General features: G+C 38.1%; 1 protein-coding gene across 1 annotated transcript in view; it reads left to right on the top strand.

Moving 5' to 3' along the window:
• The first annotated feature begins 3,437 nt into the window (after positions 1–3,437).
• LOC117512728 (chemokine-like protein TAFA-1) overlaps positions 3,438–16,446 on the top strand; it is a 78,640-nt gene continuing 65,631 nt past the window's right edge. Inside the window, exons 1-2 of the mRNA XM_034172912.1 lie at positions 3,438–3,931; positions 8,505–8,646. Coding sequence (XP_034028803.1) covers positions 8,505–8,646 — 142 coding nt within the window. The 5' untranslated portion in view covers positions 3,438–3,931. The remainder of the gene's footprint in view (positions 3,932–8,504; positions 8,647–16,446) is intronic.

Here is a 16,446-nt window from a genome sequence, read left to right as displayed (position 1 = left end):
GTAGTAGAGAGACGATCAAGCTGTTTCCAGAATATGCAGATTGAAGCTGATTTACTCTTTAAGCGAGAAAAAAAAAGACACACTTCTAAGATCAATGTAACATCTCAGAAGTCTCCCACTGTAAGTGAGGATTACCTGCATTTGAAAAGCATGATTATTTCTTGACACAGTCCACTTTCAATTTTCTGTTCTGCTCAGCAAGTAGAGACAGGTTTAATCTGAATCTTTTTTGTGCCCTTTCACTTACAACACCATCTCAAGGACTGATGGTTCACTTTTGTTCTTCAGACTGTTTCTGACATTTAATACTCTGACTTACTTGAAATACCTTAATGAGGTCATATTATACACAAGTTCAGCAGGAAAAAACAAAGATTTCTTGCTGAAAATTGCCTATATTCACTGAGGTGATGCCCAGTGATTTTAGTTGCTTGCGCAAAACAACACAAGACAACCCACTGGCAAATATCAAATTACAAAAAAACTGAAAACTGCATTTGGAGAGTGGATTACACATTTACTTTGAAGTGTACAAGTTTTAAAATAAAACAAATGTGGTTATTTGCACTTAAAAAGTCTTAGCTTATACTAAGTGACTTCCTTGGATAACATAATAATGTGCATACGTTTTATGCAAACAAAACTTTGATAATAAAAATAATTTAAGGCCCTATTGTGACAGTCCATAGTGCAAGTGTATTTAAGGCATATCCAACTACAGTTTGGTAGTGACAAGACACATGAAGGTTATGAATAATCAGGTCCCTTCTTATCTTAGGGACCTCATAGTACCATATCACCCCAATAGAGCGCTTCGCTCTCAGACTGCAGGCTTACTTGTAGTTCCTAGGGTTTGTAAGAGTAGAATGGGAGGCAGAGCCTTCAGCTTTCAGGCTCCTCTCCTGTGGAACCAGCTCCCAATTCAGATCAGGGAGACAGACACCCTCTCTACTTTTAAGATTAGGCTTAAAACTTTCCTTTTTGCTAAAGCTTATAGTTAGGGCTGGATCACGTGACCCTGAACCATCCCTTAGTTATGCTGGTATAGACTTAGACTGCTGGGGGGTTCCCATAATGCACTGAGTGTTTCTTTCTCTTTTTGCTCTGTATGCACCACTCTGCATTTAATCATTAGTGATTGATCTCTGCTCCCCTCCACAGCATGTCTTTTTCCTGGTTCTCTCCCTCAGCCCCAACCAGTCCCAGCAGAAGACTGCCCCTCCCTGAGCCTGGTTCTGCTGGAGGTTTCTTCCTGTTAAAAGGGAGTTTTTCCTTCCCACTGTCGCCAAGTGCTTGCTCACAGGGGGTCGTTTTGACCATTGGGGTTTTTACATAATTATTTGTGGCCTTGCCTTACAATATAAAGCGCCTTGGGGCAACTGTTTGTTGTGATTTGGCGCTATATAAATAAAATTGATTGATTGATGACGTGAACGCAATATGCAGGACACAAAGGGGTTGTATTTAGTGATTTCATTCGCCATGGGTGTGTTTTCACAAATGAACATTATTCATTGGATTTTCACCCATCATCTCCTGTAAGTGCTGAAATTTTGTGAGATGCCATTTGTCCAGCAGACTCGGGAGGTTTTCTGGTGAATTTAAAGATTAGCATTGGATGCATCAACATCTACCAAAGCTCCCTCAGGTGAAGCACTGAAGTCATTAGGTGAAGTTCTGTATTTTTTTATTTATTTTTTTATTTAATTTAGCTGTTGTTTTCACTTCAGTTAAGTGATGTGCACACGCAGCATGGACCCACCTATGTAAGGCATATCTGATTTTTGCACCTCATAAGTACTTACTCAACTGTAGAGAAGGTTTTTGCTGTTGTGCTTCTTCATGATAGCACAACACCAGAACTGCATCTGACCACATCTCATTTTAAGACCAACAAGTCCATGGACGCACAAATAAGTGCAAGTACACTCGCAATTTGAAGAATGTGTATACTGGACTTGAAAATGACAACTGTGTCACTTCAAAACTAACAATGACACTTTGCACAGCTTTCATCAGGTTGAAAGATAGGAGCCTCAGTTTTTGATCTGCTTTGATATGGTGTTATTTGTGGATGAACAGGAAATCAAATTAGAACTGTTCAAACATTCCTATTCCACTCACTCACTCATTCATCTTCAACTGCTTACTCCAATTAAGGGTCACAGGGGCTGGCATATACCTCAGCAGTCATGGGGCGTGAGGCGGACTACGCATGTAGGGCCACATATAGACAGATAAACACATTCATACTCGCACACACACCTACGGACAATTTAAAGTTTCCAGTCCACTTAATATGCATGTTTTTGGACCCAGAGGGAACCCACGCAAACACGGGGAGAACATGTAAACTCCACAGGTGGGAATCAATCCCATGACCTTCTCGCTGTGATGCAACAGTGCTACCCAATAACCTACCGTGCTGCCTACACTGATAAAAGAAAAGTTGGTTTTAAGTTGAACCAACTTAACAAAGCATTATAATTGGTAAAATCTGAATAAATTAAGTTGTTTGAACTTAAGTATGTAAGTTAGAGTTGATCTAACTTGCTAACTTATGTACAAACAACTTAATTCATTCAGGTTTTACTAATTGTAACTTTGTAATTTTTAAGTTGGTTCTTTTTCAGTGTATTTCCAGTCCAACAAAAAATATTTTTAAAACATTTTATTTCAGAAAGTATTTATTTAGTTTGTTAGTCAAACCTCATTTTCAGGTTAAAACATATGCATGCACACACACACACACACAAAGTTGATTTTTCTGACTGTGCAACTCAAGATAGCTGCTAATCATCACTCAATAATAAAAAAAAACTTCAATGAAATCCAATTTTATGGAGTCTCTCTAAAAGCAATGCATTTTTAAAAAGGTTAGTATAATTGTACTTTTGATTTATCTACGCATAAAACTTAGATATTCAACAGCTTTATAAACTGAAATGATCAAGGCACATTAAATACACTGGCCACACCCATTTTCCTTTTGGAGAGAGGGTGTGGCCAGCTTCTATTGGTCTCTCTCCCACATATAATGGGTGTGTTGCTATTCCAGATACCAACTTCTGTGACATATGTTACAGAAGTCTATACTGAACTGTTTCAAGCTTCCATTTAGGTTACAGTAGGAGAGAATCTGGTATTTTAGGGGTCTGACTTAAAACCCCAGCAATATGTAACTGTTAACACTGGGTAAAAACAGATTTTGGATACAGTAAAGTGACCCCTTTAAGCTTGGTTTCTTTAAAATGTAGCATACATACATGCAGCAGCTTGCAACAGAAAGAAAAATTTGCCTCCAAGTGATTAAAAAAAATCCATTGTAAATGTAAATAATTTTTAATTAGGTGGTCACAGCTACAGGAGTGCTGCCAGTTTTCTGGATTTGCATTTGTCAGAAGAAAATGATCAGGTGGAATCCAAGCATGCCATTTAATCCAGAGGCAGTCTGGCTTTAAGACATGTGATACAGTCTGTACACCCAGCAAGGCTGGAGAGGAGCATTTGATTCTTAGCGCTGGCTGAGGGGGACTCAGTGATGCTCAGAGGCTGCCTCTCACTGGAAGGATGCGGACGGTGAAAGGAGAGATTCCTCTACAGTTAATTAAGGTGCACTTCGCACGTGCCTATAAATGCACAGGCGCAAATTAATTCAGTGTGAGTGGAAGCAGCTCCTCAAGACGATGCAGTGATATTTCAAAGGTGGAATTGAAAGAGGTGTAAATCTGCATCCTGACTCCAGCTTGACGGTAATTTCAGAATCACTGGACTGTTGCTATCAAAGTGCGGAGTAGTGAGGCAAAGACAGTGGAGTTTCCTCTTTCAGACAAATTCACATGTTACTGGATGGGATGATCATCATCAGCACCATGGATGGATTTAATTCAATCTGCTGAGATATTTAAATACTCTCGTGTGGCTTGTTCAGGTAAGGTTTTTATATTTCTGCTAAGGTGGTAGTGGGGGATTTGTCATTTTTATGCGACTGAACTTCTTGCATGAGAAGAGCGATGATGCCTCACGTTGAAGTTGGGTTCAAATTGTTGCTTTGCAAATGGAATGTGAACAAACAAAATGATGTAGAACTGCATTCTGCTGCCCCACTTTCAGACTGACTGGGACAAAACAACGTGTATTTTCTGATATTTTATAACGTGATATATTGTCAAAAATTCCTGCCTCATTTGCATAAACTTTGAATGAACTGTTCATTTTAAGTGCACTATACGGGCACTGATGACGTGCAAAAGCATGCACGTCTGCAGCATCTAATGAACATTATTAATGTATTTGCAATACTCATTAACAAGAGGTTTGATAAGAGTTGGGAAAATAACAAAATAGGAAATAGAATACATATTGAAATGCATCATGTATGCATTTTAATTAAAATATTAGAAGATGATTAACCCAGTATTTGCCTGTTGTAATGCTAATGGATGTGTAATTATTCAAATATTTCATGGCTCAAATGTTTTGGTGTGTGTTAATCACCAGCCTCCTGCGACCAGGATCAGACCTCACTGTTCTAATTTCCTTTTTTTTTTTTCTAATTTAAACATCATGAAACATTACAAGATTTTTTGACTGTTGCAGTGTTACTGTCACATTATTCTGACAGACACAGAGAAGCCTCGGCAGCCAGCTGCTGGCAACATTTCTTAAGTTGGATTTGTGTTTTCAGGCAGGAGCAGAGCTCCTGAAGAGAGCTAACCTGTCAGGGGAAATCTCAGCAGCACGGCAAAAACTCCTCAGGGATAACTCCACATTTACTGTGCCGTGTCTCAGGGACAAGACAGGTCAAAGACGAACAGCGAGGAGCTCATACTTATATAATCATGCTCGTGTTAAATTCCGGTGACTAATTGACTCCTCTGAGGGGCTTTAAGTCCAATTATAGACCAAAGCGCTGGTACAAATTGTTGAATTTCATTTATTCTGACATGTTTATTTGGATTGTGTGCAACACAAATGGGAAATCTCAAATTTTTCAACCTCAAAGTTAATTAAAAACTGCACTAATGGTTCACATATAAACCCAGAGTAGATGTTAAATTAACACCTGTAAAAAGGTCTGACTGGTGTGGAGTGAAGTTCTAGATTTCTCCAATCTGGATGGATAAGATCTTGCAATTGGCCCCAGGGCACGGCCTGGTGAACAACTCTGCACAGCCTGGTGAATAGGCCAGTGCATGGCTGTCATTACTAGTTTCCATCTGACACAGTTGCCATTTTTACATCTGCACCCATGTTCTCCAAAATGCAATACCACTGGGACTCATGTTGGTCTAAAATTGAGGGGTACTCAAGTGCACAGGTAACAACAATGAAAGTGAGTTGAAAACAAGCATTAAACCAAAACCAGTAAACACTCCTGGAAAAATACAAAATATGACTTATTACAGACTTCACCTCAGGGAGCTTTGGTGGCTGCTGGCACTCTGACAGGTTCACATGATACCATTACTTCATAAAAAACAATTTCACGTGTGTACACTTTCTCAATATTAGAGCAGTGTGTGCCTGGTACACACAGGTTTACTAGGGTGGACAGGTGCCACTCTGATTAGTTGATACAGTATATTCTGACTACAACCCGCCCATGCATAATGAACATTGCAAATCCAAGACCTAAGCCCAGTTTCCAGCTTTGCATTGGTGTTTTGTACCATCTAAATAGCAGTGTGCACCCAGACACACCCAGTCTCACGGCAAGTCGTGATTCTGCAGCACAAAATATACATCAATCTATTGGTTTGTGATATTGTAATGAAAAGCACCTCATATTCGTCACGGCAGCACAAATTCATTCTAATTCATTCCATGATGGCTGCACAAAATTAAAAGTGAAGCAGGGGGTGTCGGGGTGGTTATGGTTAGGGTTAGGGTCAGGGGTAGGAGTAGGGTTAGTAATTGTGAGTTAAAAAACACCCCGTCACGAAAATTTGACTCATTTAGTGACGAGACGACGAAAAAGAAATGTGAGACTGGGCTGACCCAGACACACCCAAAACGGATGTGTGTCAAGATCGGGCCCATATACTCTGTGCACTTGTTCTTTGGCACTCTGATCTACACGTTGTTGTTATGTATTGTGTAAATCTTTCCTGCTATTGTTTCCAATGAGATATTTAGTTGTCTCACTTGAAACTTTGCTGTTATGTTGCTGTATGTTATGTAAATATTGTGTCTTGTATTCTGTATTCATAGAATGGTAACAGCAGATGTCAACCCCACTAAGTTGGATTTAATGAAGGTTTCTTCCTATAAGATAATAATATGATTTTTCCTTACCACTGTCACCAGTGTGCTTGCTTATGGGGTGGGAAAAGTCCAGACAAAGGAAGCTCAATCCTGCACTCTGAGGGAACCTGCTCTGCATGTTTTCCAAGTCTGCCTGTTCCTTTCACAGCTAATTATCTCAGTCAGGTGTGTATGGGCAATCAAGAGCTGAGAAATACCAGAATCAGGTGTGAACAGAGCAGGCAGAAGTGAAAACATGCAGAGGAGGTGTTCTCCAGGAGCATGGCCAGGCGTACTTGCTCATGTATTGTGCATGATTTATGTTGTGATTTGGCAATGTATATAATTGAATTTAAAGAGTTGACAGTTTGATAGTGTTTGGCTCATTCTTGCATTGTAAAATACTAAGACTGTTACAAAGCTACATGTCTTCAGGCTGTGAGAGAAAGCCTGATAGAACGTTGCACACTTTTGTCTACACAGAGCTGCTGCCAAGCACTCACTGTTTTCCTTTCTCGCATATTAATTGACTCAGTTCAATTTATAGTCGAAAGCTGACTCCACAAACAGTAGATTTTACACTGTAAAAAAAAAAAAAAATCCAAAAATTCCTCTGTTTTTACAGGGGAAAAATGGCAGCTGTGGTGTAAAAAAATACATATATAAATATCTAAATAGGATATTGTAAATTTCAGAGAATAAAACCATCGTGATTTACAAACATAAAATTAACAAGACGAGAATGGGGTAAAGACAACCTTGAACAGGAGCTACTCTGGAAAGTAAGCACACTCTATACAAGATAAATGGCATAGGTAACATAATTATTATGCAATTCAAACAATATACTTTATGTATTTTAAATAAATACTGTCATTATTATTGATTTAGAGTAATTATATTTTATTAATACTAAATACATAAAGCTGAGGATTATGCATTTCAAATGAATAGGATTTATTACAGTAATGAATATGCATCATGTAAGGTTTATTTGGTAGGTTTGTATTAAAATTATCTAAAAAAAAAAAAAAAAAAAGTAAATGGGAATTTGTCATGTAATAAAATTACATAAATCTTAAAAGTTAGGGTTAAATATTTCTGTGAGTGCACATGGTGTGAAATAGTCTGAAAATGTATTGAACTGCAGAATTGCTTTTATCCTATTGGTATTTAGCCTACTCAGTACTAAACAGACATGATTTTTTTTTTCAGAACTAAAAAAAAAAAAAAAAAAAACATGTCAATATGATATATAATTCATTATATACAGCTCAAAACAAATGTGGGAACAGGGAGTCCTCATAATTATTTTGAGCAGGATAGATAGATAAAAATAATTAGAGGAACACTGGGTCATCTAATTATTTTGAGCAGTGTATTTTCAGAGTAGTTCCTATTTTGTGTCAGCATCCTTGTCTCTGAAGTAAAATATCTCAGGTTCAAGGCTGTACTAGGCTGATACTATATTAATTTCTAGACAACCAACCCCGCCCACTAGTGGGCTGCAACGTGCAAAGGTACAAAATGTATGGAACCAAATTTTCACGCTGAATGAACCAAACTGCACTCTAAATGCAAGGCAACACAAATGCGATGAATAATCCGTGTCATGTGACATAGAAAGCACCAATCAAATGACAAGGAGCCACTCAGCCGTTATATAATTCTTCCTATACAGACTAGAGTGTTGTTACGAAACCAGATCAACATGTGGATCCCACGCCAAACCTCCTGTGGTTGCCCTGAATAAAATAGGAACACCACAAGCAAATCTTATTGAATGAGAAAATAATCACTTTAAAAACAGCATCATAATGTTAATTTAATAAATAAATTTTAAAAAATGCTTTTGTATGTACTGGTTTAAAATGTAATTTTTGTAAATTACAATAAATTTATACAATAAAGTTTACAGGTTGTGCTGCAAAAAGTATTAGTCTTTTTTCAGAATTATTCTAGCAAACAGATATATATATATATAGGTTTACTATAGTAGGTTTACTTTTTTGGCTTCATCCCACAGTCTGAAGATGTGGCTAATAATCAGTATTTTACAGTGTAACAATGAACTAGGTAACAGAGGATTAAGCAACACTCCAGCAGGGTTTATGGGAACCACTGATTCAGGGATCAGTGCAGCTCTGAGGGAGTTAAATACATTTGCACTGTGTTTGCTTTTGATTGTAAGGTCATACATGCTGAGCACATGATGAAAACTGCTTTGCTTTTACCTCATCTCTGTTGGTCCTAAGTAGATGTGCCCTGTCATGTCCTGGCTGCTGTGCCTGTGCCTCTGGGTCAGTGTATCTGCTATTCAGCTGTGTCAGGCCACTTTCTATGACACCGTCCAACAGCACCATGGGACACGGCCTGGACGAACTACCATTCACATGATTGGTGAGTCCTTCTTTCTGTCTTGCTCCGAGCTCTCCTAGTTTCATCAAGGCCATAGAAAAGAAAGAAAACAAGATATCCTTACGATCAGTCTTTCCTTTGGTTGTATTTCATTGCTGTCACCAGAGTAGAAGACATGACACATCCGTCTTCTTTCTCACACAAGCATGCGTTGTATTAACTTCCACCAGTAGTTGTGTTTTTTCCATTGTTTTTTTTTTTTTGGGGGGGGGGGGGGGGGATTTTTTAGCAGGATTCCTCTAAGGAACATTAACCAATTTTTTACAAAAAATATGGTGAAAAAGTTGGGTCTGGACTAGAAACAAAACTTTTGACATAGATTTACCTTAACTCTCATCAGTACACGTAGTGAAACCTAGTAATCTGTACACCGGCGGACCCCATCAGAATTTCTTGTTTTTTTAATACTGTTAATATTTTTACAGATATCTGGCATATAATTAGGGTAATTTTTCAACTGTTAAAAAAATAAACAAACAAAAAACAATTGAGTATCGGGTTAATTGTCATGCAGCCATCTGTGATGGATTATTTTTTGGTGTTCAGGTCTGTTCCCCTTTTTAGTCTAAGTTATTTCTTTGTTTTATTTGTTAACAGTCCTTCAGGTTTCATTTGATTTTTGCAGTTCCTGTCTCTGATGTATTTAGGTTATGACTTGGGGGTCAAGTGTTATATTTCTTTTCAAATGGAAGGCTGTTCTTTGCTGCACTCTGGTGTTCTCCTTTTGTCAGTACATGTTCTTGTTGTGTAATCAATACAGGTGTGCCTCATTAGATCAGCTGGCTATTTAAGGTCACATTTTGAGTTAGTCCTGGATGGTCTATTGTTTGTTGCTGATGCTTCTCATGTCATGGTGGTATGTATTATATTAATGATCAAGGAAATTCGTTAAGTTTACTTTTTTGAACTCACCTCCTGTGTTTTGGCTGTCTTGCATTTGGGTTCTATTTTGTTAAATACCTGGCTCTGAATCCTGACATTAATAAACCACATTTCATTTAGAAAGAACTAACGTTTTAGCAGGTTTGGTAAACAAAGACGTCTGGACACAAATGAAGGACTCAAACTCACAGCTCTGAATTTTAAGAACGTTTACTGATGGAACATGCAGTGTCTGGTACACAAAAAGGCAGCCCAAAACCAGCAAGTATATCAGTAACATCAGGCAAAAAGGTGCGGTTGAAAAAAACAGGCAGGTCAGAAACCACTAGAAAGCATTGCAAGGCGAGGAAAACACAAGGAACAGCGCTGGAAGCAATGGCACAAGGCACAACGATCTAGCAAGGAAACAGTGCAACCAGTGAAGCTTATATACACCCTGGTGATGAGCTACAGATTTGGAACAGGTGTGTGGAAAGCACGAGAATAAGAGTGTGGCCAAACAGTGTGCACCACCAAGCACAAAGCGAGGCAGACAAGCGAGATGGGGAAAGACAAAGCCCAAGCAGGAAAAACCCAGCAACAGAAATCACACACAGCAAAAACAACCAAACCTAACTAAACAGAATAGGGTAAACATAATACAACAAGACCAAACCCTGGCACTTTTTTCTCTTTTTCAAACATGACTTCAATATAATACTGCAGTTGCTGGGATGCAAAAATCCTGAATGAAAGCTGCTCTAACAGTGCAGTAGGTAGGAAAAAACTGACACAAAGGTCAAAATTGTGGTGTAGTCTAACCAGATACCATTATATAAAATTTTCTCTCAAAAATTCTTGAAAGGGTAGTTGTAAAACAGCTAACTGATCATCTGCAGAGGAATGGTCTATTTGAAGAGTTTCAGTCAGGTTTTAGAATTCATCATAGTACAGAAACAGTATTAGTGAAGGTTACAAATGATCTTCTTATGGCCTCAGACAGTGGACTCATCTCTGTGCTTGTTGTTAGACCTCAGTGCTGCTTTTGATACTGTTGACAATAAAATTTTATTAGAGATTAGAGCATGCCGTAGGTATTAAAGGCACTGTGCTGCGGTGGTTTGAATCATATTTATCTAATAGATTACAATTTGTTCATGTAAATGAGGAATCTTCTTCACAGACTAAGGTTAATTATGGAGTTCCACAAGGTTCTGTGCTAGGACCAATTTTATTCACTTTATACATGCTTCCCTTAGGCAGTATTATTAGACGGCATTGCTTAAATTTTCATTGTTACGCAGATGATACCCAGCTTTATCTATCCATGAAGCCAGAGGACACACACCAATTAGCTAAACTGCAGGATTGTCTTACAGACATAAAGACATGGATGACCTCTAATTTCCTGCTTTTAAACTCAGATAAAACTGAAGTTATTGTACTTGGCCCCACAAATCTTAGAAACATGGTGTCTAACCAGATCCTTACTCTGGATGGCATTACCCTGACCTCTAGTAATACTGTGAGAAATCTTGGAGTCATTTTTGATCAGGATATGTCATTCAAAGCGCATATTAAACAAATATGTAGGACTGCTTTTTTGCATTTGCGCAATATCTCTAAAATTAGAAAGGTCTTGTCTCAGAGTGATGCTGTTAAACCTGATCCTGTTAATTCTAGAATAGAATTTAAAATTCTTCTTCTTATAAGGTTTTAAATAATCAGGTCCCATCTTATCTTAGGGACCTCATAGTACCATATCACCCCAATAGAGCGCTTCGCGCTCAGACTGCAGGCTTACTTGTAGTTCCTAGGGTTTGTAAGAGTAGAATGGGAGACAGAGCCTTCAGCTTTCAGGCTCCTCTCCTCTGGAACCAGCTCCCAATTCAGATCAGGGAGACAGACACCCTCTCTACTTTTAAGATTAGGCTTAAAACTTTCCTTTTTGCTAAAGCTTATAGTTAGGGCTGGATCAGGTGACCCTGAACCATCCCTTAGTTATGCTGCTATAGACTTAGACTGCTGGGGGGTTCCCATGATGCACTGAGTGTTTCTTTCTCTTTTTGCTCTGTATGCACCACTCTGCATTTAATCATTAGTGATTGATCTCTGCTCCCCTCCACAGCATGTCTTTTTCCTGGTTCTCTCCCTCAGCCCCAACCAGTCCCAGCAGAAGACTGCCCCTCCCTGAGCCTGGTTCTGCTGGAGGTTTCTTCCTGTTAAAAGGGAGTTTTTCCTTCCCACTGTCGCCAAGTGCTTGCTCACAGGGGGTCGTTTTGACCGTTGGGGTTTTTACGTAATTATTCTATGGCCTTGCCTTACAATATAAAGCGCCTTGGGGCAACTGTTTGTTGTGATTTGGCGCTATATAAATAAAATTGATTTGATTGACAATATTACATTAAATCATGATCTAAAGTGAAATATAAGACAACTAGATATATTTGAATATTACATAATTTCAGTTCAGAAAATATATCAAAATATGCTCCCGAGGATCTCTTGGACCCCAGGGGTACTGATTATGGTTAAACGTGTGGGACCCAATTAAAAAAAAATCAATATCTTAAAATGTTTCATTTAAAAAAAAAAAAAGTGTAACCAGTTTTAATAAAACAATGAAAAAAGATGTTGGATTCAAAAAATGCAGCAATGTGAAGTGACAATTATTACACCTTATCTGTTAAAGTTTAAAGTAAGGAAACATTGAACATTTGATAGTCACATACAATTTACTATTTGTATCTTTTTGTACACTATACCTGTAGCCCTGTGATGATGTTACACTTTGACATGCAAGTTTGTGTGTGTACTTCAATAGTTTCAGGATTTATTTCCTGTCATCATTAGATAAGTTATTGCATTTAATCTTGAAATCATGACAAAATAACTATCATAACAAAATTAAAAATCTGACCATTTTTCTTACAGTGATGTGACCACAATGGAAATAAGTGATTTTCACTTTCTTGTGTTATTATCCGTGTATTTCAATGTACATTATATCTGTATCCTGTGCACTTTTTGACTGAATAAATTCACTCACATCTAGTGTTTTACCTATGCATACAAACCAATAATCTTTCTAACTGAATTTTCACTCCCTATATGTCAAGCTATTTATTAATTTGTTTAAACATACTGGAACAGGAATAAGAATCAAGAATAAGGCCGTGGCTCTTAAAAGAACAAATTTTGACACTGGCTTTGAGGCCCATTTGTGCCGGTGACTGGATATTGTAGTGCGCAGCAGATGAAAGTCTATACCTACTCCACAACAAGATGCCAGGTCATCACAGATTTCTTCCCCAGCTGAGGCTGGCACCCATTTACAGCTGGGTGGACTGAGACAATGCAGTGTCTTCAAGGACACAGACTGGAGGTGTGGACTGATTCCAGATTTACACACTGGTAGTGCAACTCCTATCTCACTGAACTACCTGCTTTGCTCTTCAAAGAGCCTTTGTTTTATTTAGAAGAGAGCACTCCTCACTCAAAGCCTGCCCACAGGCGAATGACGCAACCGACAGGCGTGGAAAAACTCACGCATGCGCACGAGGGTTCAAGGTTGGCTGATGTGATTGCATGTGATTCAAATCCATATAGTTTTTGAAAAAAATAAAAAGGACCGTTACTTTATTGACAGACCTCATACACTCGAATGCAGGCATACCAACCCAGTCTCACGAGTTTTTCTCATGCTCCTGTCACGAAATGAGTCAGATTATGATGGGGTTTTTTTTTATCTTACTACTAACCCTACTCCTTCCCCTAACCATAACCCCCCCCACGCGCATCACTTTTAATTTTGTGCAACCATCATAGAATGTATTAGAATAAATTTGTGCTCCTGATACAAAAATTTAGCATTTTTCATGAAAATATCATGAACCAATAGAGTAATGTATATTCTGTGATGCTGAATCATGACATGTCTTGAGATATGGTAGCACATACACAGAGGTCACTTGGCTTTTAATATATGGATGGTAAATGGGTGATTCTTTAACTATGGGCACTATTGGCCTTGTAAATGTAATTTCCACCACACATTGCCTTACAATATAAAGCGCCTTGGGGCAACTGTTTGTTGTGATTTGGTGCTATATACATGTGCTCTGATGTCACTGTTTATCTCCATAGAAACTACCCAAACAATCTTTCATACAAACTGTTTAAAGGGACATTACAGTGTTGTGGTGGAAATTACGGCAATAGTGTGGGACAACTACATTTTGTTTAAAAAAAAATCACAACAGTTGTATGACATTGAATACCCCAATTATGTTTTGATTATTTTACTGATATTTTATTCAGAGATATTTTAAAACATTAAAAAAACACATTTCTTTACCATTCATTTTTATCATTGAAGATCAAAAGTCTGGGTGTGGGACAAGCACAAAATGGCAATATTTGCATATAATGATGCTGAAAAAAGGTGAAAGTCATCATAGACCACAAGAACAAATTTCTTAACACACTTTCATTGTAAAGATAACTATAAAGGTGTGAAATTTCCCCTTTTTTCTGTTTTTCATACAATATGATCAAAGGACATAATAAGTGCCCGTAGTCTAAGAATCACCCAAATATCTATGTTGATCCAGTGTTAGCATTTTTCCGTTAATCCAGTTTTCAGATCCAGCGTATTTTCTACATTTATTACTTCCGCCAAGGAGGTTATGTTTTCGGTCGCGTCCATTTGTTTGTTGGTTGGTTGGTTTGTTAGCAGGATTACTCAAAAAATCCTTTATGGATTTCAATGAAATTTTTACCAGGGGTGTATCTTGGCCTAACATAGAAGTGACCAAATTTTGGTAATGATCTGGAACACGATCCAGATCCAGTCATTTTTTAAATAATTCTTTATCATTGCAGGATAGGGCCAATTTCAACATTTTTGCATTTAACTTCATGAAGATGGGTCACAAAGGCTGAACAAAAATTAAGATATGACACAACAACAATTTAGCATTTGTTTCTCCTCATTGAATAAACTTATTAGAAAATAAAAAAAAAACTTGTGTAGTTCATGCAGTTTCTCTTTATAAATATATTTGCTGAAGATCTAAGGGTTTAACCCTCTGGGGCCGACACCATTGTATACAACAGCTGAGACCAAGCTTTACTAAATTATAAATAACTTTTTAATGATAAACTTTTTTTTTTTTTTTTTTTTTTGCTGAAAAGTTAACTCCGGACTTTTGAGCCACCATCCACCATCTTTGTACTCATAGAAGCTGTGTGATGTGAGCAATGTGAGTGTACAATCGGAATTGGTTTTCCGCGTTACTTTTTCCTTTTTCTGATTTTAAATCTTTATTACACATATAAAACACAACTATCAATCAATCAATTTTTTTTTATATATAGCGCCAAATCACAACAAACAGTTGCCCCGAGGCGCTTTATATTGTAAGGCAAGGGCATACAATAATTATGTAAAACCCCAACGGTCAAAATGACCCCCTGTGAGCAAGCACTTGGCTACAGTGGGAAGGAAAAACTCCCTTTTAACAGGAAGAAACCTCCAGCAGAACCAGGCTCAGGGAGGGGCAATCTTCTGCTGGGACTGGTTGGGGCTGAGGGAGAGAACCAGGAAAAGACTTGCTGTGGAGGGGAGCAGAGATCGATCACTAATGATTAAATGCAGAGTGGTGCATACAGAGCAAAAAGAGAAAGAAACAGTGCATCATGGGAACACCCCAGCAGTCTACGTCTATAGCAGCATAACTAAGGGATGGTTAAGGGTCACCTGATCCAGCCCTAACTATAAGCTTTAGCAAAAAGGAAAGTTTTAAGCCTAATCTTAAAAGTAGAGAGGGTGTCTGTCTCCCTGATCTGAATTGGGAGCTGGTTCCACAGGAGAGGAGCCTGAAAGCTGAAGGCTCTGCCTCCCATTCTACTCTTACAAACCCTAGGAACTACAAGGCAGTCTGAGAGCGAAGCGCTCTATTGGGGTGATATGGTACTACGAGGTCCCTAAGATAAGATGGGACCTGATTATTCAAAACCTTATAAGTAAGAAGAAGAATTTTAAATTTTATTCTAGAATTAACAGGAAGCCAATGAAGAGAGGCCAATATGGGTGAGATATGCTCTCTACTTCTAGTCCCCGTTAGTACTCTAGCTGCAGCATTTTGAATTAACTGAAGGCTTTTTAGGGAACTTTTAGGACAACCTGATAATAATGAATTACAATAGTCCAGCCTAGAGGAAATAAATGCATGAATTAGTTTTTCAGCATCACTCTGAGACAAGACCTTTCTAATTTTAGAGATATTGCATAAATGCAAAAAAGCAGTCCTACATATCTGTTTAATATGCGCTTTGAATGACATATCCTGATCAAAAATGACTCCAAGATTTCTCACAGTATTACTAGAGGTCAGGGTAATGCCATCCAGAGTAAGGATCTGGTTAGACACCATGTTTCTAAGATTTGTGGGGCCAAGTACAATAACTTCAGTTTTATGAGTTTAAAAGCAGGAAATTAGAGGTCATCCATGTCTTTATGTCTGTAAGACAATCCTGCAGTTTAGCTAATTGGTGTGTGTCCTCTGGCTTCATGGATAGATAAAGCTGGGTATCATCTGCGTAACAATGAAAATTTAAGCAATATCGTCTAATAATACTGCCTAAGGGAAGCATGTATAAAGTGAATAAAATTGGTCCTAGCACAGAACCTTGTGGAACTCCATAATTAACTTTAGTCTGTGAAGAAGATTCCCCATTTACATGAACAAATTCTAATCTATTAGACAAATATGATTCAAACCACCGCAGCGCAGTGCCTTTAATACCTATGGCATGCTCTAATCTCTGTAATAAAATTTTATGGTAAACAGTATCAAAAGCAGCACTGAGGTCTAACAGAACAAGCACAGAGATGAGTCCACTGTCCGAGGCCATAAG

Source organism: Thalassophryne amazonica, chromosome 6 (genome assembly GCF_902500255.1).
Source record: "Thalassophryne amazonica chromosome 6, fThaAma1.1, whole genome shotgun sequence".
NCBI classification, from domain to species: Eukaryota; Metazoa; Chordata; class Actinopteri; order Batrachoidiformes; family Batrachoididae; genus Thalassophryne; species Thalassophryne amazonica.
Note: the sequence above shows the minus strand (reverse complement) of the source record. Positions and strands in the feature narration are given on the sequence as shown.